The 25,643-nt window shown below is 32.4% G+C and overlaps 1 protein-coding gene across 1 annotated transcript; it reads right to left on the reverse strand.

Moving 5' to 3' along the window:
* Positions 1-612: 612 nt before the first annotated feature.
* On the reverse strand, positions 613-24,020 carry LOC134263441 (hepatic lectin-like). The gene is made up of 5 exons (XM_062745822.1): positions 23,758-24,020; positions 22,170-22,266; positions 7,877-7,956; positions 3,412-3,487; positions 613-824 (listed from the first exon to the last, which is right to left on the reverse strand). Exons 1-5 carry the CDS (start codon positions 23,773-23,775, stop codon positions 613-615), a joined length of 483 nt encoding a protein of 160 aa, XP_062601806.1. The 5' UTR covers positions 23,776-24,020.
* Positions 24,021-25,643: the final 1,623 nt, after the last annotated feature.

Consider the following 25,643-nt stretch of genomic DNA (forward strand, 5'->3'; position numbering starts at 1 on the left):
TCATAACTGTAATGAACAATGCTTAAATCTATAAATGCATTAATTGATGCACACAAAAATTAAGGATTTAATAGATAAAAATAAAAAAAATATATTGATGAATCACATGAAATATAGCTGTTAAATTGCAAATGGATAAGATCATTACGTTTTTCTTAAATGAATTAACTTATAAATGCCTAAAACCTGTAAAAACTTAATATATTTACCATGGTATTTTATCTAATTAACAAAATTAATTATTTTTCCTATGTATTGCAAAACGCCATATCATTTCATATTCTGAGCACTTAAATTATACAATTGGTAATTGGGATATGATGTTGATTAATTCGCTTAATTAATTTCACAAATAATTGTCGACAATTTATTTAACAAAGATTGTCATTTTTAACAAACAATCAAACAAATTCATAAAAATCTAAAAAAGACATATACGTATATTTACACAAGATCAGAATTTTATAAGAAAATATTAGAATTTCATCTATAGCTTCTTTGCCTCAAAATCGAATCATTAATCACTTTGTATCTTTGAAATGAAACATATATCTGAATTGCCAAAAGACATGTGGTTTATAACATTCATATGATTTTTTTTCACTGCTTTGTCTATTTTTCACAAATATAATAAGTCAGTGTATAACATGATTTGTCATTCCAATCACCCAAGTAAAGCACTTCGATGCAATTTTCACGTGAACCCCCGTTAGGTTCATTTTTCATCCAGTTTGTGTAATTCAATGCGCTGTTAGAATGTTCCCAGTAATACGTTCCCTCTGAATTTACATCTGTTCCTCCTATCCACCATTTCTCCCCGAAGGCTGTAATTTCAGAATAAAAAGGGATAAACCTCCATACCTCAAAAACGAAATAAGGAAGCATTGTATGTATGTATGATTTATAAACATGATTAAGTATACATTTGAATAGAATGTTAGATAAAGACATTAGACTATTATACTTAATGTGGACCTTCCTTCGTGCATATTTTTGTAACTAAGATTGATTACAGTGACTTTACTTTGCACAGGTATTTTAGATTAAATAAATCTAACACATTAAATCATCAAGTAAGATCATCAGATATAGAATTATGTGAAAATAAGTATAGCTTTCGAGAACAGAATATGGTATCCCTAAATGCAGATTGAAAATGACTGTCAGTTTCAACAAAGAGTGCAAAAGTGATAAAATAAAATAAAACCAAGCTAAAATTATAAATTCATAAATTTAAAAAAAAAAATAAAAACAGATCGAACAAGGTGTGTTTGTGAAACCCTGATGCTCCTTATGGCAACATAGCAAATATTGATACCAAAAGTAGAGAATTCTCACTGGAAATACAATTGTGAAATATGAAACAAGGCCTAGTTTCAAGGGTTGCCATAAGTACGGAAATCGTTAAGGTCATTGGTATCCAATGAAAGCTAGTCTAGTTGTTTATATACCCTAGCTTGAAAAAAGTGATGGTTTAAAGTGATTGGAGTGTCCGTCTGTTTGTCTGTACGTCTATCTGTCTACCGTCCGTCCGTCTAGCTGTCTGTACGTCCGTTCGTTTGTCACACTTTGGGATAAGTGTCTCTTATCTGCAGCTCCTCTTAATGTACGAGGGCCATTCAAAAATTACGCGGACTGTGCTATTATTTACTCTTACAGACGTCATATAGTTACGAAATTTCACAGAAATATGTATCTTGAAGATTCCAATAAATTTTCGGCAAAATTTCTGTATTTTAAAAAAATTCCACTAAAATTATCGGTATGTTGATATCGCTGATGGAGTGGTACGTAGGGCGACAAAAAATTTGAAGCAAAAGCATGCGGAATCCAAAAATTAACTCATTAATTTTCTATAATTCGCGACATTTTTCGACAATTTTCTCAAATATATCTTTAAATTGTTCTATTATTATGTATTTAGATTTCTGACGTGATATTTGAAGTACTAACAGAAATATATTGATTTTTCTCTGATGCGATTCCCGTGAAAACGACTGTGAAAATGGCGTCTCCTGAATTGACGGCGCACCACACTTTTGTTAAACTATGTGTATTGCTCGAGATATCGCCAACATAGATCCAAAATATGCATAATAAAACATGTAGTAAACTAGGGCATTCGTGACATTCGTCCACAAAAAGCAAATTGAAATTTTAGACCGTTAGACCTCTGTAAAATGGCTTTACAGGAGGACGGGAAGAAGATTATCAACGAAAACTTTATCCGGATTGTAAAGAACGTGATTGAGAGTCACCAATATCACACCATATCTCATAAATACCTGCAGTTTTTGGTTTTAAAACAAAAAAAAGAATATTCTTTACTTGTTTAATAGATTTTAAGCTTGACAGGAAATGGTTTTTGGATGCTGAGTAGATAAGGTAACTCAAACTGTACAGGTACTCGTGGGAAAATGTTGAGAAAATGAAAGCTCAATTACATATTTTTTTAAAAATGCCTGTGACGTCGAAGATTTTGCTGCTCCGTGACTTAATGATATGTCCTGAAAGATCACTCAAATTTGATACCAATTTACAAAATTTTGATACGAAAATTTGAAGACCATATAAGTAAAGATTCTTTTATATCATGTGTGACATTTTGCCCGATTATGTCGTCAAATATTTTTTCTGTGCAACAAGTCCGCGTAATTTTTGAACGGCCCTCGTATACCTCTGAGACTTTTACAGAAACTTTGTTACATATTACTATGATTGTACACTCCTATTTTCGGGTTTCCCAGAGCAAAACATAGACTGCCGTTATAAATATATGGGACGCGGAGGTATTATTTGGTGCGATCAGTACTCACGGCACTGCTAGTTTTACGTGAGTGTTAACAGTGGTTATTCAGAACTGGTAAAATGACAGCTGAGGCTAAATCATATACTCATTAGGGATATATTGTTTCAGTTTCCCACAAACTTTGAGTTTATTATACGTTTCAAATTTACTTTCATTCTGACTTTTGATACCCAAAATGTTTAAAATGTTTTACATGGGGCTGATCTACAATTGATATATATTTTTTTGCGCGGCATAGTGTTACACAGCAAAAAAGCAAAGTTTGGTAGGATTTTAAGAGAATTATTAAGTTTTCTTACCCAGTTATTTTTTTTTTGTTTATGTAACGCCACTTACATCAGCGAAGTTTCAGAAATGGTCAACATTCGGAACTGACCAAACTACTGTAGCATAAAATTGATTCAAAAAGTTTTCATGTTGAAATTACCCGACGTTTTAACAAGTTAATTGTGCATTTGTGTTCAATAATATAACAAAAACAACAACAAAAATAAAGATGATACATTTCTTACCTCTGTCACATAAATACAATATGAACAACTAGGTAGCTAAACGATACTAGTTCAGTACTCAAAATGTTCAAAGAGAAAACAAAAAAGCACCTTGGCGTTGAATAAAGTTTTGTTCTGCTTCAGTTTCTATGATCAGGAGATGTGCTCCCATCGAAATGCAGCTATCCTGACAGAATAAAATCAAATATAAGTATATTCACTAAAGGGAGAATCAATGTAATTTATTTTAACAGTAACTTGATTCGAAGGGTAGTATCACATCGAGTTGACAGGCGCGGATCAACAGATCAAATGATAAAATGTTAATTTATTATACTTCTTATAACTAGGTAGATATAGCAAAAGGAAACTTTAAAGATGAATTTTATAATATTTATCTACAAAACAAAGCATAAAAGAAAGGGACTTTTTAACGCGCAAGAAAATAACGTCATGTTTCTGGGTATTACGTCGTCAGTTTCAAAGAGTGGTGATGTGGATTCAAAAACCCAAAGTGTGGTGATCTGAAAAGCTGGATCACGATATCACGTGATTGCGTAAAATTACCAGTAAAATTGAGTGATACACATTACATGTAGGTATATAATAAATGCAGTTATCAGAGAAGGAAAAGGAACAGATGTAGTATGTATTTTCAAATTAGTCCTTTTTGTATTGTTTTCAAACATAGAAACATTTGATCTGAAAACATTGAAATCGATCAAAAGTTTTAGAAAATGTTACACACTTACGCTGAAATACATTCGCTTAAATTCTCTTAATCTGCAGACGAAGAAGCTGTTTATTAAAAATGATCAAAGACCCCTTTAAATCCATTTCTAGTTGTTACCAAAAATTACATAGGAGTGACTGTGATTTTTTTATTTGTAGAATGGGTATATTTTATAAATGAACTATTTGAACTTCTAATAAAAACACTTATAAGTTTGTTTTAAACAATGTCAGAATATTTCTACCTCCAAAGTTGAAAGTACGTAATGTTCAAACATTTTTGAATTTTGATTCTTGACATCAAAACAAGTATATCAATTTAATATTCCAACCACATTTAACTGCCTGTACATGGTTACAATTGAACAAAATGCAGATAAACTTAGTACCCTGAAAATGTTTACACAATATAGGGTGTAAAAATATTTCTGCTGATGAAATTTAAAAGAAAATTTTAATGTATTTCAGTCATCATATTTCGTAATTACATGTATGATTTTTTTATTTAATCTTCACTGATTTGTTATATCATTATTATTAACTCAGTATGCTAGAATATCTACGTGCACCAGGGGAAAAATCAAATTTTGAATTTTTTCGACTTATGACATCTTAACTTTTCAGTGACATCTTACCATTACATGTGAAAAGATTTTGAGACATCATTTTTCTTTTCTTTATATCATTTAATTAATTTTTCTTTTTAAATTTGCATAAAAAATTATTTGAGATTGATTAAAGTTTTAAATATATATCATGGTTCTGAAAATGAGCCGTATAAAAGGTTGTTTTCTTACACGAAAATGTGCCAATATTCTGTACGTGCAACAAATATGTCACCAAAGAAATGAAGGTTTTGTTTTTAATAAATAAAAAGCTCGGTATTACAATTCTTCCTGTTTTTAAACTGCCAGGTTTTGAAGGAGAGAATACCGCTAAAGCAACTCATCTTTGCCTTGAACTTGGCGCAGTTAGAATTGGTTCTGTTCTTAATCCTTAAAACACTGCTTGTATTCGCAACTGTAATCCTGCAGGATACTTTATTATTTGTAACGTCAAAATAGTTAATAATGCAGACCTTAAATTCATTGTTTCAAAGAAACTAAAATTTATGGTACCCCCAAAATTTCAACAGGCTTTATATTCGTATGAGTTTTGAGATTTCCGTGGCAAATTACCCCCGGCGAATGTCCAATAATGACAAAAAGACCTTGACACTTTGAGAGAATGGATTAAAAGTATCCGAGAGATGCTAATATCTTACATTAAGCGACTGATGGCAATATGAAAATATAAAAACCATCTATTCATCTGTCTTCAATAATTCAGAAGTCGAAAGGGATCTAATTAAGCGATCAATATGCACTGGTCCCTGCTGAAAAGCAAGTGACACAATTGTCATTGTTTGTAACGCTCATTATTTTCATGCATTTTAGGTGAACTTGAATTTAATTTCATAAGTGTAATCCAATGTATTCACAAAGTTCTCTTTCTAAAGATGAGCGTCTTTACGGCCTTATGTCAGTTTAAGATATTTTTTCATCAAATTCCAAACGGCTAAAATGAATTATTAATTATTTAAAGCAATATGAGCTGCATTTTTGACAATTTTATTTTGCTGGTAAAATGTGGTATTATGATTAATTTGCATGCTATTTAAACCCTAATTACCAATAACACCAAAGTAGTGTACAGTGTACAATCTAATATACTTTATTAAATGAGAAATCAATAATGATGTTTCGCTTGAATCAAAGCATACAAAAAGTTCTTTCATCGCAAATATGAACCACAGAAATTCACTTTATAAAAATCATTACAAACAAAGGTAGGAGAGATTCCCAGTAAATATTCTACGAAATCCCCTTTTTTACTCTTCACTAAAATTTTAAGAGCAGTGAAGAAGAAACGACTGAGGTACTGTACAACAAAATATTCGAAAAAAGTCTATATCAGATGGAGATTTCTACAAACTCCGAGGAAACTAAAGAAAATGTGAAATCCAAATTATAAATTAAAAATATCGACAAGTACGACTTTCAAACACGTTTCTGAAAATTCCTCTCTTTAAATCAAAGTCCAGGATTTTATTTCATTTTATACAACTGTTAGGAAGTTTACTCGTATCTTTTTTTTTTCTTTTTTCGAAAACTGCATGCAAGGAAACTGTGCATGAAAAGATGAAGACTCTTGATGTGGCTTTCAATTCAACATATAGGTACATGTACATGTATATGATTTTTGAAGACGTTTGTGTTCTTTACACAATTTGTATGATTTTAATGGACGTCTGAGCCTGATTGCTGTTCGTTATCGTCATATCTGATACATTAATGTTATCAATAATACGGCATGAAGAAAATAGCATGAAGAAAAAAAATGAAGATATGCTCAAATGCATTTGGGGAGGGGGGGGGGGGGCTGTCAGAGTATTTCTTCATAAAAAAGCAAAATAAAAGAAATAAAAAAAACATTCTTTTGACACTTTTTATCAAGCATCTTTTTAGGAAATTCAAAGCTGGATAATTAGCAAATAAGTGGATATTAAATGTAGGTGCATTCTTAAAAAAAACTGTCAAAGTATTTTTTTATTAATTGGAATTTAAATAACTCATTTACTAATTCGATACTCAAAATTCAACAGAAAGAATTTAAATTTAACCTTGGGGATATCAAATTTTACATTCATTCTTTGATTGATTGATTGTATATTGCTTAACGTCCCTCTAGAGAATATACACTCATGTGGAGGCGTAACCGTATGCCAGTAAGGGGCTTCAAATTTTGACCTTTACTCGGCACTCAGGACCATTGAGCAGTGAGGGATCTTTATCGTGCCAACGCCTTCAGCTGACACGGTTCTTCGGTTTTTAAGTTCTCATCTGAAGGACCCACAACTTTCACTTTAAAGTGCCGAGTGCATGGCGAAGGAACAGTTGCTACCAATTTAAACGACTAGGTCAGTAGCGGCCGAGATACGAACTCACGACCTCCCGATCACGGAGCTAGCGCTCTACCGACTTAGCTACCGTGAACGGTAAAAGGTAAAAGATAACTTGAAAATATCCTCAAAGAAAACTCTTTTGTTATTAACAAAAATGCAAGGCAGAAAACGCTTCGCGTCTCGTTAGATCTGATGATCCCCGCCTGTCACCGACAGTTGCTACCCATTTTATCGACTAGGTCAGTCGTGGCCGAGAAACGAACTCACGGCCTCCTGATCTCTGACAGAACTACCGTGAACGGTCATTCATTTTTCGAAAAAATGAAAAAAAAAGTGAAATGTAAAAAAGATGTAGTTTTTTAATCGAAACAAAATAGATTTAAAGTTAGTTTAAAAAAAAATAAATTAAAGGTCTATAAATTAAAATAAGAATTTTGAGTCTAAGAGAGAGAGAGAGAGAGACAGAGAGAGAGAGAGAGAGAGAGAGAGAGAGAGAGAGAGAGAGAGGTGTATAACATAACTAATAGATCCAATGGACAGAGTGTAAAGTGTTTTTTTCATAAATAATTTAATAAATGTTTATGACATAAAAATAAAGAAATAAATACTTGCTATATTGTCAATCTACATCTATAAGTACTTCTTTTCAATAGACAAGAGATAACCATAAATTTATATCGGTCTTTAAATTTTAAACCGGACCTGTAAATGAATTGACCCTTCTTAAAAAGTGATTGAGATTTTCTTATCATTTACCATCAATTTAATTCCCGAAAAAATCACATTTTTCAGCTCATAAATTAAATGCATTTTATTTTTATAAAGCTTTTTTTTCTTTACAAGATGTACATGTAGTGTCTTAAAATATCCACCACCAACCATATCTCTTAAATTACGTACCCTGGCAGCATGCCATTTAAGAAACTTTTTCACGAAGCAGTACTTCATTCCTCCAGTTATCTTCAATGAGTTTAGACATTCTGCAATATGGTTCAGTAAATAATTAAATTGGAACATTTATGGAATAATTCTGATGTTATTGACAAAACTAATTTCACTTCGCAGTATGTAAATGATCAGTTACTTTAATATCGATCAGGTTTGTTTTGCTTACAGATCTGTTTATCTGTAACCATACTTCTACAAGACCTTTCGAAGTAAAAAAAAATTGGTCATACATTCAAAGAACTTAAAAAAATATTCCTATTTTCATTTATAAACCTAAGGGTTTTTTTAATTATTTTTTTTATAAAAACTAACTTTAATTCTATTTAAGTATTTTACGATGAAAAGAAAAAAATTCTGCTTAAAGAATAGATTGCAAAAACACGTGTAAAATTAAAAGATCATTTAATAAATCCCAACACTTATATATTACTCCATCAATATGGCTTTGCATAAAACCCAAATAAACCAATTGTAGGGAAAAAAAATTAAAACGCAGGGGCTATAAGGAAGCGTACAAAATATTCTGCGTTGGCTAAATCAGTGTTACATAACGACGTCTTGGTAATCGAGATGACATCAATTTTAAAAAAAGAAGTTTTCGTAATATTGGTATTTAGAGATTTAGTTCAACTCTAAAAAATGAAGAGAAACGTGTAAACATTAAAAAGAAATAAAGTATTCTTATTATGTTATGCTTTATCTGTCAATTTTGATTAAAATCTACTACTGTTGACATCATATTGGTACATCAAGTAACTTGGTAATTGATAATGTCGAGTAAAGAGAATTTGGCTAAGACAAGACACGTAAAATTGTGTTTAAAAGAAAATATTGTGAATATTATGTGAAATTCATATGTAGTTCAGTTAAGGTTTGTCACTCGTCAGCTTTTTAGTAAAGTTTACGCAGACTTTTACTTCAAAACTACTTATTAAAATTTGATTTTTAAAAGATATTTAAATTCAACAATGTAAAGAATGACTCTTCATAACATTGCGATCTGGCCCCTTTTTAAACACGGATTTTTGCCTTTTCAACTCAGAATATTGACATATTTTAGCTAAAATATATAAGTATGGTATGAAAACAAACACTTCAAAATCTTTTTTGATATAGAGACTCTCAATATATACATCATATCAATGAAATAAAATTGCATACATCAGTGCCAAATCTTAACTTCGGTATTGCGGCTATATAGGTCATTGCATTATTTGAATAAGGAGGCGGAGCGTCAATCAAGCATGCGAATAGTGTGAATACATTATCGAGTGTTCGACTTGTACTTAATATAATTTTTAAGTGATATCTTGTTAAATAACTAAACAATCTTAAAACCCCCTCACCTTTTTTTCGGGCTTGGGACCGACAAATGTAATAATTTTGGCAGGTTTAGGTTTTGTTTTTACTGCTTAGCTTTTAAACGAGTATATCAATGAAATTAATATTTTTTGAAATTCGTTGAAATAAAATGTTAACACAATGATATGGTTTCTGTAGACATAATGTATTACAAAAGATGGTATTTTAGGACTAAGAAAGTATATTTAAGATTTTACAGTAACCTAGCTTATTTCTCAAGGGATAATAATTCTAATTCTAAAGCGATAATAATTTCATTAAAGGTTTTTTCACACGTAGAATTGATTATCAATAGCATATAATTTTGCAAAAGATCTGAGTGTTCCAACAAATATATGTATGCAGTTGAATATTGATAGAAAGCCAGGATAATGTTGATCTTTAATCATGCGTTTATTGGACAAGTGAGGGGCACACGCGTGCTTTTTCGTGCAATATAACATTATGTTTAAGAAATACCTGTGCGCAGGCTTTCTTAGAAACGTTAACAGTTTTTATTGATTTTTACGGGATCTGCAAATAGCACAATATTTGTGTGCCGATGTAAAATGTTTTAACATCAACATTGCCCCTAGAAGTCTGAAGCGTCCCCCTCTTCATATCGAGGGTGCATTTTGTGCAGATATGGTCATCCCCCATGACCTTTCCTCCCGTAATACGCGCTAATTCAGTCCTCCATACTTCGTTTATCTTTCCCTTGAGGGTTCTTCGATTAGATTTATTTGTGCGCTTTTTACAAACAACACAGTTTATACTTTCAGGCATGGGGAATACTAGTAAGTGTTTTCCGATTATTACAGTGTATAATGACGGTTTTAACAGAAAAAAGGACTATAACTTTTATCATTATACTTCTGTTAAAATGTTTCCTATATAAAGTTCAGAGGGTAAAATAACTATCCTTTATAGTCTACGCATAGCAAAACTATACCCCGGGGTATAGTTTTTGCTATCCACCCTCGGAAAATGTTCATGCAATTGTTGCCGCCAATTTTGATTTTCAGCGATAAATCTTTAAACTGATGATGTCATAATGACTTTAAGAGCATTGTGACGTCATCAGGATTTCAGATTATTCTTGCAGAATTATCTTACCTGAAAGAAAATCAAACCTCAGAAATTAAATTATACATCAGTTTAACAACACGCTTATCCCCTGGTTTTGAGTGGGATATCTCTTTTATCAAACCCTTGACAGGAACTATTCCCCTCGGGCAAGCCCTCGGGCAATATTCTCTGTCGCGGGTTTGATAAAAGAGCTATCCCACTCAAAACCAGTGGATAAATGTATAATATCTTCCAGCAGTTTAAGTGGGAGTTTTCTTGAAACAGATGCACGTGTATAATATATAAACACAGTAAAAAGCGGAATCAACGAAGAGGATTTTTAATTATGTTTAATAAAAAGATGCATTAATGAAGTAATAGATGTATGCTATACCCCCCCCCCCCCCCCCCCCCCCCCCGAAGTAGATCGATAGATACTTATTACCGAAAGAAAAAAAAAACAAACGGAAAATGGCAAAAATAAACTTCAATAACGCGTAAATAAAACAATTCAACCTAGCATATAGATAAATCAAGTATGCACTTTTCCAAAATACATGTATTTTCAAATAGAAGCGTTGTCCATGTATTTTTAGCCGACGGAATAAGATTTGACAATGGATAGCTCGCATACACTCTAGACACGATGTCGAAATGGTGTGCTCAAAGCGTGAAAGTGAATAGATTTAAATCACGTGTTCAAAGCTTATTCATGAGGTCAAAGACGGGTTGAAATTTGTAAACAAGGTAGCTTTACTATAGAGACAGGTACCCGTGATTTTGAGGTTTTTGGGAAAATAACACATGAGCACACGATTGTTTCAATTTCTTTCATGGATGTAAATGATTAGTATTACTTTTTACGTTGTCCATAAAAACGGCAAATTGAAACATCAATGCGCTCATATAAAACATGGGCTTACAAAATGGGGGTGTGGCCTAAAGTCTATGAGAAATTGATGTAAACAATGTAGCCCTGCTATATTAATCAGAAAAAATACCTAATTACAGTTTATGAAAGCAAATTTTTAAATTGAAATTAATAAACTACAATGCTTAATGGAAATATTGAGGCAAAATTATGTAGAAAATCTGAAAGTTATTTTTTTGTAAATATTTGGGGGGGGGGGGGCAAATGTGGACGTTTAAACGATTCAACGAAATAACTGCTCAAAAAACTGCGAAGAAGCTAGATTTATGAGGGACTATTTTTTTTAGTGGAAGGACATTTAGCAGAAAATTCTGCGAATCTGCACATTTATAAAATTTAATTTAATGGAAATTTAGCCTCAAATAATTTTACTCGGAGAATAATTTCCGTTTTGATATTGCTAAAATTTAATATAGGTCTTTATTTATATTTTTAGACTTAGTTTTACACCTTCCCTCATCAAACTTTTCTAAAAAATGAAAAATATAAAAGAAGTCAAGATCAAATTTACACCATTTTTTGCCTAAAAATCACATATTGTGACAAATGTTTGAAAATTAACATCACTGACCCCACCTTTTTCTTTCATTATTTTAACCTACTCGATACTCGTAACTGATCAGCACTGAAGTCGTAAAAAGTTTGATATAAGAAATTTTTTTATTGCATATTAAGTTTTTACATACCCCAAATTTGCTATTTTTTAGTGCAAAAAGGTCAAACAATAATTTAAGCGCATTTTTTGCAAGATTTGTTTAATGATAATTTTTATTCAAACTATTTTACGAAAAATAACATTATATTTATTGCCATGCTTACATCTGATAAAATATAACAAGGGTTAAAGTAATTAACCAAAGAGATGACATTTAAGTGCAAAATGGTCAACTTAAATGTACCATAGATCAGTAGGATGCACATTGACCCCCTACTTTCTTTGCAATTTTGAGTTACACTTTATGAGTACTTATCCTAAATATACTTCTCAAAAAATCCTTGATTTAACAAATTTCAGGAGTGACTTACCTTAATAAAACAGGTATGCTTATTTATTTATTTTCCTCGATTATATTGTTTTTCGGAAACAGTCAGCTATATACGTATCCCGGTCGGCCTTTCCTCTGTCATTCGACACAAAAATAATGCAACAGAACAACAAAAAGCTGGGTATTTTAAAACATAAGGTTTGTACAGATGGAAATGATACTTGGAAATTGCTGCTAAAATCCCGAATTAAACAGGGTTTTGCGAAAAATCTCGGTTCATATGTATGAAATTCAAAACATCCGGTAAGGTTTCGTGCAAATGTGTGGAATAATTATTTTACTGACAGGACAGAGGGATTCTAGCGGCAAAATATATGTTTTTCAACGATATTATTTACACAAAGAAATTATCAAACTCCAGGATATTGTCTTTCTGTTAGCTTTTTTATTAAAGAAAATTTCGCCATTAATTGAAGTCACGTGGTGCCGTGGTGGTAGGGCATGTCTTCGCGTTAAACGCTCTTTTTATCTCCACAAAATATTGATTAATAGTTTACGTTTATCAGAGATTTCGGTGAATTATAATCTTATTTTCATAAAAAAAGTATAAATTTCCCGAGAAATGATTGATATTCTTCATTAATATACCCGCAAACTTTTGATTTTCTAGACTTTACCCTATTTTATTAAGTTTTGAAATTGGAATGCAAAATGTCCATCCATTTTACATTCATATATTTTTTTATATATACATGTATACATATATATCATTTAGCCGTTCACGCACATTAAGTAATTTAAATTTGGCTTGATTTTGCAATACCTTGCAATGATAGAATTATTTCTACTAAGGATGTCAACATATTGATTTTCCTTAGTCGAACATTCTATTGCATTTTTCGAATGATAGTTGATTATTCAAAACATTTCTTAAAATAATCTCACCGATAGCATACGTACATGTATTCATAACGCAAGATCCCCTCCGTAAATTTATTTAAAAAGTAACATCAAATGCCTGTATTGCACTACGAATCTCAGAGATACATGTAAGGAATAAGATAACAAGTCCAGAAAGCCTTAAATGTCATCTCTTTGGCTTCGTTAATGTCACAGAACAAACAGTGGAATGTAACTTTTTTCCCCGCTATAACAAGCCTATGGACCCTTTTTTGAAAAAAAAAAAAACACATTCATTTGGGGAGGACATAGCTATACTTCAACAAAAACTGTGAATAAGGGAAGAGGCTTGCAATGAATAGTTACAGCAGTAAAAGGTTAAAGGGACTGGGACGCAGATTTGAAAATATGATTTAAAACAAATTATAGATAATTAAATTATTCATATGTTGCTAAAGCATTTAACACGATCACACAGAAATAGCGTGTTCAGAAACTTTTTTTACGTGGAAATTGTTAATATTGCGAAGTTCGAGACGCATTTCATTGACACATATCCTTGCACTTTCGCAAAGTAAACTTTATTCATAATATTTAAGAAAAGAACATATTTTGTTTTGCATAAAGGAACAAGAGGCCCAGGGGCCTTATAGGTCACCTGAGTATCACGTAACAACTTTCCAACAATTGAATTTGTTGCGTGTTTTAAACCAGAGGTCATGAAATTCACAATTTTGAAAGAGGCACCGTTGCTTATCATAATTATAAACTTAGCATGCTTACTCTATTTACTTAATACCAAGAGGCAGATCAGAGTAACAAAGAGAAAATGCACTTCCACTTTATAACAAGTTGTGCAACCCACCCCAAAGGAAGCATTGACCCTAGAGCCACATATTTCAAAATTTTGGAAACTTTAACATAGATTTTATTTCATCATAAATGGTTTATTAATGCCAAAGAGCAGATTTTAAAGCATTAATTTATTTCAGATTATGCATCCCCCCTTCCAATACCCTTGACCCAAGGAGCATGAAATTAACTATTTTGCTAGATGCACCTTTCTTCCTCAGAAAAATATAAACGTGGAACAAAAGCATAATTCCCAGTAGCAAAGGTCAGATTTTCAAAGAATTAATGTATTTTTCACTACATTATCAAAAGATACACCGAATGGCAAAACCCCTGACATTGGGGCCATGAATTTCACAAATTTGGTTGAGGCATTATAACTTTATACTAAATTAGTTTATTTAATACCCAGGAGCAGAGATGATTTTCAAAGATATCATGCATTTTCATTATATAATCAATAATCTGTCCTTATACCAGAACCCCTGACCCTTGGCCCATGAGATTCACAATTTTGAAGAGGCAAGCTTGCTCATCATAACTATGTATTTAGTTTGTTTATTCAATATTCAGGAGCAGAGAAGATTTTCAAAGAAACAATGCATTTTCTTATATAATCAATAGAGCCCCGCCCTAACACCAGAACCCCTGACCCTAGGGCCATAAAATTCACAATTTTGGAAGAGTCACTCTTACTCATCATAACTATGTACTTCGTTATTTTTTTTTACCCGGGAGCTGAGAAAAAGATTTTCAAAGAAATAATGCATTTTCTTATATAATCAATAGAGCCCCGCAATAACACCAATACCTCTATCCCTAGGGCCATGGTATTCAATCTTGGATAAGTCACTCTTACTCATCATAACTATGAACGTAGTTAGTTTATTTAATATCCAGGAGTAGAGAAGAAATTTTTGCAATAATTAATGCATTTTCACTGAAGAATCAATAGAGCCCAGTCCTAAGACCAGAATCACTGACCCTTGGGTCTTAAAATTCACATTTTCGTTAAAGGCACTCTTGCTCATCATAACTATGAACTTATTTAGCTTATTTAATATCCAGGAGTAGAGAAGAAATTTTTTAAAAAATTAATTATATTTAATTAATTAATTATATTATCAATAGAGCCCCTCCCTAACACCAGAACCACTGACCCTAGGGCTATAAATTTTACAATTTAGGTAGAGGCACTCTTGTTCATCATAACTATGACTTTTTTGTACTTGATTAGTGTTTTTAATACCCAGGAGCAGAGAAGAATATTTTCAAAGAAATAATGCATTTTCACTATATAATCAATAGAGCCCCGCCCTAACGCCAGAACCCCTGACCCTAGGGCCCTGAATTTAACAATTTTGGTAGAGGACTCAATGGTCATTACATTCATGCTAACAGTTTGACTGCTTGATGTCCAGGAGTAAAGAAGAATATTTTTAAAGATTGCATTAATTTTAGTGGTTTTGGCCAAGTCACTCAGGCCCTAGAGGGGCAGGGACCATGAAATTCACAATTTTTGTTCCCCTTTGCCCATAATGTTGATGCCAAATTTGGTGGAAATTGGTTGAGTCGTTGCAGAGAAGAAGCTGAAAATGTTCAAATGTTAACGCAGCACGACGAACTATGCAAGACGACGGACGGACGAAAACGGATAATATACTCAGGTGATCTAAAAATATGAAAACCATGATATTGTTAAATACTGCTTGTTCAATTAATGATTAAACCGCCTATTTATCAAAATGTTCTGTCATACTACATGTATGTAAGATTATTGTTTTAATAATCATCAAAGTTTCACAAATTTATGGCTATGATGTGTACCCAGCATTTGAACATTTTTAGAGGCAATAATGAATTTATAATTGGTAAAATCCAAATTAATAATTTTCAATGTCAATTTAGAGTTGCAATATTTACTACAATAACAGAAAAGGTGTGAGCATCAACTGCGAAATAATTATCACGGTATGTAATGACTAGCTCTACATTCCATAAGTTCAATGTGGAAAATTATTTTTATACTGTGAAGGCGTTTGAGCTCTTATTCGTCTGAGGACGGAAAGTATAATGATTTGAGGAATGACGCTTATTTCACTTTCGAGATTAGAATTTCTGATCACCTCTTTTTCTTGCATTCACCGTATACAACGGGTAACGCGGGGGAGTCGCTAAAAAGTATGGGGGAGTCGTTTTCAACGTATGGGGGAGTAGATTTTCACCGCTTCAGAGTCAGAGGAGATGTGGGTCACGTCTTTTTTCGGTATATATAAGATGTATTTACAAAAAGCAAATATCCCACGGAAGATGGCAATAGTTAAGCTTTATCGTGGTCATTTGTCCGGCTATCCTATACGTCTAGTTTTCTCAAACACTTCGAAACTATTTGACAGTTTTCACATTAATGTTGATCGGGTAGTAAAACATGCATGATTTGCACAATCTACCGCTTGCGTAGGGATTCTCACATTTAAAACAGCGAGAGAAAACGTTTATCTTTTAAATGCAACAACTTAAACTTGACAAAACTTTATAAAAATTTATAATTAAAACATTTTCTCTTCAGATAGTAACGGTTACGTAGGGGGGAGTCGTTTATGGGAAAGCATATCGCAGGGAGAGTCGCAAATTAAAGTCAAATGCATATACTTGGTGTTGTTTTCATCTCTTTTATACACACTGTGTAGAAACGAACTAGGCTAAAGTGCGTTACCCTAGTCCAAGATAGCGACAAGCTCCTACGCTTCAAATATCCATGAATAAATATCGGTGAATACTTATGAAAAACCTTACTTTATTTTGCACCAATTTATTTTGCAGCATCAGTTTTTCTTGCTCAGAAGGAGACTTCATTTAACTCTGCGTTATTAACCAGAAAACACGTCACGAAGTTTTGGCGTAGACTAGGATAAAGTCGAAGAACTGTTTCCTTACGATTAGGGTAAAGTTTTTTCGAGACTAGGGTAAAGTTATTTATTATACAAACTAAATATACACAGAACAACTGCTTTATACAATTAATAAAGTTGAAAAGGGCTTTCTGGAAAATATTCAAATACTGTTCCTTTTTAAGGTAGTATATTTTTTATCCTGCCTAAAAATCATGGAAGCAAAATTAATCGTCTAACGTACGTATCTCTATTTAAAAAAAAGGTTTTATAACAGTAAATGTATATAAGTAAAACATTTTTAGACAATGATTTATGATGGGCATAGCTGAATCAATATCCACAAAAATGGTTTTGAGTGTGTTATATTTTTTTTTATTTGTTTTGTTTTGTTTGACGACGTATTGTCAATTATACAATGGTAATTTCCATTCTAATACCGATACGATACATACTGGTGAGCTTGAGATAAAAGATACCACAGAATCTAAGACACCTGTTTCATATTTATATTTTTGACTTGAAAAAGCCGTTATAATGGTAATCTAACAACCAAGCTCTATGAAAAACGTGATGACTTAATCTAACTTTTCTATCGTCAATTTCCCTTACTTATGCAGCAATATACCTTCGTTACCTGCAATCGGAGTTTATATACTAGTTTCTCAGTTGATACACAAGAGCATGCTCACGTATGAACAATTTCTATAACGAGGAAAATTATTGACAAACGAGTTGATAAAACAAGTATTTCAGCAGTCTCGTTTGAAGTCATCATTTCGTAAGTTCTACGGTCGATACAATGATCTTGTCAGCAAATACAATTTATCATTGAGTCAAATGCTGACTGGCGTTTTTCATACTTATTGTTAGTCCATTATTAGGGCCCCGCAAAGATTTGCGGGTGCCCTATAGTAATCACTCTGTCCGTCCGTCCGTCTGTCTCTCCGTCTGTCACTCTTCCATCCACAAATTTTCTATTTTTTTTTTCTAATAACTTTTTTTATGGTTGCCCAATCAAGTTCAAATTTGGTATGGTAGTTCAGTAGGCAGAAATACATATTTTGATGCTAAGTTTGGTTCTCTATGTCTTCTGGTTTGGAGCTGGGGTGGTGGGGTAGATTCCTTAACTTTATATAAGAATGCATTGGTAAAGAGAGATAACTGCTGAAGATGTTCACATTGTAAACTGAATGCTGCTATGAGTCCGTTGGGATTAATTAGCTTTCCTCCTGAAGAAAATCCAAAGCATTATCATTATCTGTCACATTGAGATGAATTACCACCTCTGTTTGCAGATGAAGTTTGTTTTGAAGTTAAGTCAACTTGGAATGCTATGAACACTCTGAAATGTGGATTTAAATATAAATTTTTATAATTTATTTTTGTGTAATAGTTATGATTCATTGAATTATAAAAACAAGAAATAGATTAAAGAAGATTTTTTGATTTACTTTTTTCACTTTATGTTAATTCAAGAATACATGTATTATTAATATTTAAGATAGTTGTATAAAAACCCCATTCTATCATTAATACTGAAAAAGTTCTTATTGTAACTTTAGAAGAAAATGATGAGACAGGTACAATTAATCCCTTGGGATTAATTATTTAGCCTGCTGCAGAATATTTAGTAGGCTTTTCTTTATCTGTCACTTTAAGATTAATGAAAACCTTTGTCTGCAACTACTGTTTGTTTGAAGTTAAGGTCAAGTCTTCAAGATATTTGCATTCATTGAAGGCTGGCATTTTATATAACACAAACTTCATAATTGTTTAAATATACATTCAATGTTAAATTGTTCTTTACTTCCTAATGTAAATACAAGGATATTATTTTCAGGTTTTTGAATATATAGGAATTATCTTGAAATTTTAAGAGTACAGTTGCTGTAGCTTATTCTTCATACATTTTTTAATCATTCCGTAAGCTGCACCCTATTAATTCTACCCCATGGCGGGGCCCTTGCTGACTGGTCAGTTTTTTAGTTTATACACTGAATTGACGACGGATTTTTCCGTCATTTTCCGATCATAACAAGGAGCACACGGCGAGTGTGACCAGTTGGCAGGGGATGCTCACTCGTACATGGTACCTGATCCCACCTCCAATATTTTGGAGGTCCGTGTTTGCTCTGCTTCTATTTTGTAAATTGTGTTATGGACTTTTGATCTTAAATACTGTTCGTACTCCATATGTTCCATTTACAAAAGTGATGTCATTAAGTAGCCGAAGTCAATATCTCGGCTCCCCTTCAAAACGAACTTTTTATTCGAATAGTTCTTAATTTATTAAAGATTTAATACTACTGCTTTTATTTGTGCTGTTTTAAATACTTTTGTGCAACTTTAAAGGTGCTTAGACAGAAAATTTGATGTAATTGTTTTCTAAAATTTTCGGTATTATATTATGACTGATATGCGATAACAAACCATCGGGGTTTCGCGAACACCATCGGACTTTGGCGTCATCATCGGACTTTGGAGTTTTACCTATGTTACTTTAGCATTTCACATGGAAATATAATTTTAAAAACTTACTATATAAATCTGGAAATTATTGAAACTTAGAATTTTGGGATGCGCTTAATTGATACATCCTTGCAAAGCAAATTTTATCCTTAATACATGTACTTATAAGAAGTGAAAAAATCGTTGTGTTTTAATAAAATATATTAAAATTATAATCCAGAAAAATTAGAGTAGAAATGTGGGAAAGCAAAACCAACTCAACAGTATTATCAGTCCGTATATACTCAGTGATGTGTACAGAGTTGAACACGGTAAAACGTCAACATTAGCAAAATCTTCCTGCACTTTTTACAAAAACAGAAACGTTTTACAGTTGTTCAACTTGTCAGAGAAACACATTTAAAGAAATATCTTACATAAAGAAATTTTAAGAATCAGAACCCCGAATATAGATTTAGTTTCTCTCTCGAAGAAATGCTTTGCCAGTTACCTTAATAGATACAGCAATGATAATTTTTCGCATCGTTTCTCGATCGTAGATCCAGTGTAAGAATACTACAAAAAACCCATTTCTGGCCATTATGCACACGTCAATACAATAAATAAATCAATAAAATCCCCCCCCCAATTTCTTTATAATTTTTAAATAATTCATATGTAGATGTTTGAAAATATTTTCGCCGCAACTAAATGAAAAGAGGGTTGTTTTTCCTATTCATTTAGTTATATTATGTCCATAAATAGGATCATAAACTAACTGCAAGAAGTAGTAATTTTGCTCGATCGGTTCATTTTAGAATCAGAATTTTTCTGTTTATTAGTGTTTTGTGCAATAATTTTATGAAAAGGTCCAGAGTGTGTGTTGAGTCTGCTCAATGAAAAAGGTAGGATAACGAACAGTGATCTATCACTAAAAACTATACTAACAATATAAATCTGTGGACGGGGTATAAAACATAGACCCCTGGCAATTACAGAAGTATGATCAGTTGCCTAGAAGGAGTAAACATCCCTCGAAATAGGATGCTTTAGGTCCTGAAACAAGAAAAATGATATTTTACACGTACTTTACCCTAGTCACCAAAAAAGCTCAGAATATGTTTACCCTAATCAAAATTTACTTTACCATAATCATGCTAAAATTTTTTATTCGCAATCTGGCTTTAATCAGCCAATGTCATGCTGCCTTTTTGCGATAGTTGTGTTCTTCTGTACGAAATAATTCAATTTTAACAACAAAATTTATAATACAAGTCTGTATAAAGCTGAAACCAAGTGCAAAATGATCGAAGCGTATTTGTTTGTCGCCATCTTGGATTAGGGTAACGCACTTTACCCTAGTCCGTTTCTACACAGTGACATGTGCTCCGATGATATATAATCCAATTGTTCATGTAATCTAAGTTGCTGATTGTTTTCTGGAACTGATAAAGCCACAGAAAAAATCTCTTTTCGTAACTTCAGATTATAAAGTAAATAAGCAAACACAAATTTATAGATATCTACGAGTAAATAAAAAAGGTACTGGCAGTATAAAAGAGACGAAAACAACACCAAGTATATGCATTTGACTTTATTTTGCGACTCCCCCTGCGATATGCTTTCCCATAAACGACTCCCCCCCCCCCCCCCCCCCCCCCCCCCCTACGTAACCGTTACTGTCTGGAGAGAAAATGTCTCAATTATTAATTTTTATAAAGTCTAGTCAAGTTTGAGTTGCTGCATTTAAAAAGATAAACGTTTTCTCTCGCTGTTTTAAATGTGAGATTCCCTACGCAAGCCGTAGATTGTGCAAATCATGCATGTTTTTACTACCATGTTTTTATTAACATAAATATGAAAACTGTCAAATAGTTTCGAAGTGTTTGAGAAAACTAGACGTATAAGATAGCCGGACAAATGACCACGATAAAGCTGAACTATTTCCATCTTCATTGGGATATTTGCTTTTTGTAAATACATCTTATATATACCGAAAAAAGACGTGACCCACATCACCTCTGACTCTGAAGCGGTGCAAATCTACTCCCCCATACGTTGAAAACGACTCCCCCATACTTTTTAGCGACTCCCCCGCGTTACCCGTTGTATAGGGTGGCATTTCTTATCACCTCTTTTTCTTGCATTTATAATTACCTAATTTCGAATTTCATTTCATTATTGGATCGTCAACCCATTCGAGTGATAGTCGGATAGTCCACTATTCGTTGATATTCCCAATTTTTTTTTTTTTACAAAATCGAGGATCAAACATGCAAGATATATATCAAAACTTTAATATAATTAATGAATGGTGATTACACAATGTTTTTTTTTTTAAGATATGTAAACAAATTTGAAACTAGGAAATGTAAAACCGTTATAGTCATATTTCCTTTTAAATGTATCATTTTTATCCTCATGTGTTTAATTATCTCTAGTAGTGAACTATGATTAAAATTTCATGGTTGAACACGCAGTACAGAATATAAAATAAATGTGTTTTTACAAACATTTTCTGTTACATATCTTTTAGAACCTAACGTAAGGACAACCTTTGGTTTATCTAAAATGGGCCTACAACAAATTGCTATATCAGGAAATGCAAATGAGTACATCACAATTTATCAACACCTTATATTTTATTAATACTTGAAATTTTCCAATCAAGATTTTTTGGTATTGTGTTTTCCTCTCATTAATCAAAGCCTAGCTTTGAAAAAGACTTAAAGATTCTTTGTTAAATTTTTTCCCAAATTTCCTTTAAAGGTCTTTAAAAATGTGTTTGCAGAACTCGTAAGTTAATAAATATCATTTTTACTTACCGTCTTTAAATCTGTCTTCTAAACAGACTGGTCTTCCGTTACTCAAACCCACACACTCCTCTTCACACGCTGTTGCTTTACAAGATCCAGCCAGCTCCTTAGTATAAAAAAAACCTATTACGCTATAATGAATTACCTAAGCATACATTCCGTCATGCGTTTTCTCTTTTTTATTGAAGGACCAAACTTTCTTTTTCCCTGTTAATATGCATATCTATTTGCTTAATTCTGCCACCAGATACCATTAAATTACATTTTATTTGAGGATGCTCATATATGAATATTAATCATCATGACCCTTTCTCATATCAAGAAGAATTTTGTGAGGTTTTGCATTCATAAATTTCAATCCAAAACGATGATTCCCTGGTTAGATTCCACCCTATACTCTTGAACCACACTTCCTCAGCAAAACGACGGTTGTACAATAAAATCATACATCTTCCCTTCATATATAGTGGTCTTGTACTTACAAAAAGACTTTGTTTTAGTTTTTCCATACATTCTCTTGTAAATTGTTAACTCTTTTTGGCGCCACCTTACGCCAGAGGCGTTTTATTTACATTTTGTCAGACTAATATCATTTATTCTTTGCAGACGCAGTCGGTAGTGTTTAGGAAAATTTTAAAAAATATGATCGAATGTTCTTTTATTCTGAATTATTTCCCCAAAGACGAGGGCGTTGCCTTTTTTATAAGCTAGATTCACTTCACTAAAAGACGATTTGTGGCTGGTTTGGATGGTGGTTCTGCAGAAGAAGTTGAAAATGGATAAAGAGACATATAATTTATACCAAACACCCTAAGGTCAAAAATGTTCCATTGATATTTTACTCACGTTTACATGTATATATATTTATTATTTCCCGGAGTAAATACATTATTTTACAAAACTATTCTTTAGTTTTAAGATCGTAAAACTTACTAATATTCATTTCTGTATTATTCATGTTGTGCAAAATATAAAAGAAGTTTTGAAAGTCCACTCACTACATCATGCAATGAATACTCAGTCGTGCCGATGATAAATCCGAAACATATTTACTAATGTCATGAATATTTTCATTCATAGGATATATTTCGTTATCATTACATGTATTATTATTGGAAATATCTATTTCAAGCGAATTACTTATATAAGCCGAATGAAATAAATATTTTGCTGAAAAAATACCATGCTTGTCGCCGACAAGGACTTGGTCGGATAATTATTCATTTAAACGGTAAATGTCTTGCATGATTTTAAAGGGATTCGAAGAATTTGAAACTGTGTAATCCTTTCAAGAATTCCAGAGAATATAACAGTATATTTCCTAGAAACATCTGACCATGTTCACAATCAAAAACGTCCTTAATTGAATAATACTCTCTGTAGTATGACATAGGGACTGAAATTGGAGTATGAGTACGCAAGAAGTTTTATATCCTCGGGACCGGGCCTTCAGATGAGACAGTATCTTCTCAATAGCTTTAAGTACTTAGTATAGCACTCAAAATTTGCAGCTCTCAGCCGGCAAGCGGTTTCCTATCAATATGAGTGGTAAATTCTCGAGGGAGACGTAAGAAAACAGACAAACCAACAAACTAACCTGTGGCTGATTTTCCATTTCAATGTAGTCACACCCTGAGTCCAGAACAAAAGAGGTTTCCGATTTTCCCCGTTTTGCTGCAATTAGATCACAATTAAACTGTTGCTTTTGATAGTTCACGGACCTGCATTGACGATTCTCTAAACATTTTCGAATGCACTGTTGCGGTCCTATGTTGCTTAAAACCTTAATAACCTTGTAAGAAGTTAGGCACTGGCCCGGAGCGGTTACTTTTATGTTGGTACATTTGTCAGTTTGTCCCAATGTGAGATGGTGTATCCCATAAATAAATAGAAGAAACTGCAGTTCAAACATTACAAAATATTAACAAGAAAAAAATAAAAAAAATGAGGATTATCTCAAAAGATTATCCAAGTGTCGCAAATGAAAATTGATATGAATCTTCAATTCGGTAACTATGATGAAAAACAGAATAGCTCCAAACATGCGCAACCAATATCACTCGGAAAATTATACTGCCATTCAAAACAGAAAAAAATAATCTTAAAATATTAATATTTTAAGCGCATAAATTTCATCAGTTAGTGTTAGAAGTACCGTATACACGTTTTTTTTTCGCGTGTTGGAAATTCTGAGAAAAGAGGGTAGATTGGTACAGTTTTTATTTTGCGTAAGTTAATTTTTTGTCTCCCGCTTTCGCGAAAGCGAGGGGACATTAAATCTCATTCGTCCGTCCGTCTGTCCGTCCGTCCGTGTTTACGAGAGTGCATTTATTGGGTATTTTTCATGCCAAGATTGTACTTATTGGGTACTTTTTGCTTATTGGGTATACCCAATAAGAAGTGTCGCTGAATATGCTTAAAACACCCTAATTGGGTATTTGCAGGTTAGTACCCAACAAAACTTGGACACGACGATTTGTCCAAAAAAGTGTCCAAAAAAGTTGCTTTGACGGACGCACCGTGTTTTGTTGTTTCAGTTTTACATTCGGAACTCTAAATTCTCGAGAGTTCCGAAAATCAACTTCCGTTGATCCTGATCATAACAACGTTTGTTTTCATGGAAAAAAATATGGCGACTAAGAAACACTTAATGTCAACAAGATTTTCTGATTGACAAGAAAAAAGGTAAGTTTATTCGATTAATATTTATCCATTTCTGGATTCTTGTTTAAGGAAAATAGATTTAAATGTAATTTTGAAAACAATTGCGCACAAAATTAAAATAGATATATCGGAACAATTAATCCTAAGTTGCACTTGTTTGTATTTTGAATTTTCTCTGTCTTTGTAACTCTTGAGGGCGAGAAGTATTTAGTAAATGATTGTATATTGTTAGATAATCTTTAATAAATCGAAAGTGTTTATTATTTAATTTTATATCATAACCAACTAAGTATGTTCTGACAATGTATATTGGAAAGGAAAATGAAAATTTTAACAATCGTGTGTTCATAAATCAGCTGTAAATTATCGGTTCATGTAGACAGTATTACAATCGCAAAGTGAGCTGAGATGATGATAAATGGGATAATTGACAACAACTAAATAATTGTATGTAAGTTTATCTCATCTGATATGTAACTTAAGAGATTCATTTCATTACTGAAAAACTTTCAGTCAAAACAGTGCTTCTTTCTGTCTTTGATTTTGAGTGTCTGCTTTATTTTGATTTTTTTTTAAAATTATTGTTTTTGTCATTTGTTTTAATTAATTTAAAACAATACTGAAATTGATATAGGGCTACTATAACTATTTCACATGATGGGTGTGTAATTAGCATCGCACTACACCCGGGGCTTCCATTTTTGAGGATGGGGCTAGTGGTTTTCTGCACTGAGGAATCCCCTTGGGCTATTAGAAATTTTAAAATACACATGTAATACATGAAAAGCACCACCGGTATTTTCACTCTTTTTTGCTATT

Source organism: Saccostrea cucullata, unplaced genomic scaffold, assembly GCF_032062105.1.
Source record: "Saccostrea cucullata isolate Sc308-1 unplaced genomic scaffold, CSIRO_AGI_Scuc_v1 ctg808, whole genome shotgun sequence".
Lineage (NCBI taxonomy): Eukaryota > Metazoa > Mollusca > Bivalvia > Ostreida > Ostreidae > Saccostrea > Saccostrea cuccullata.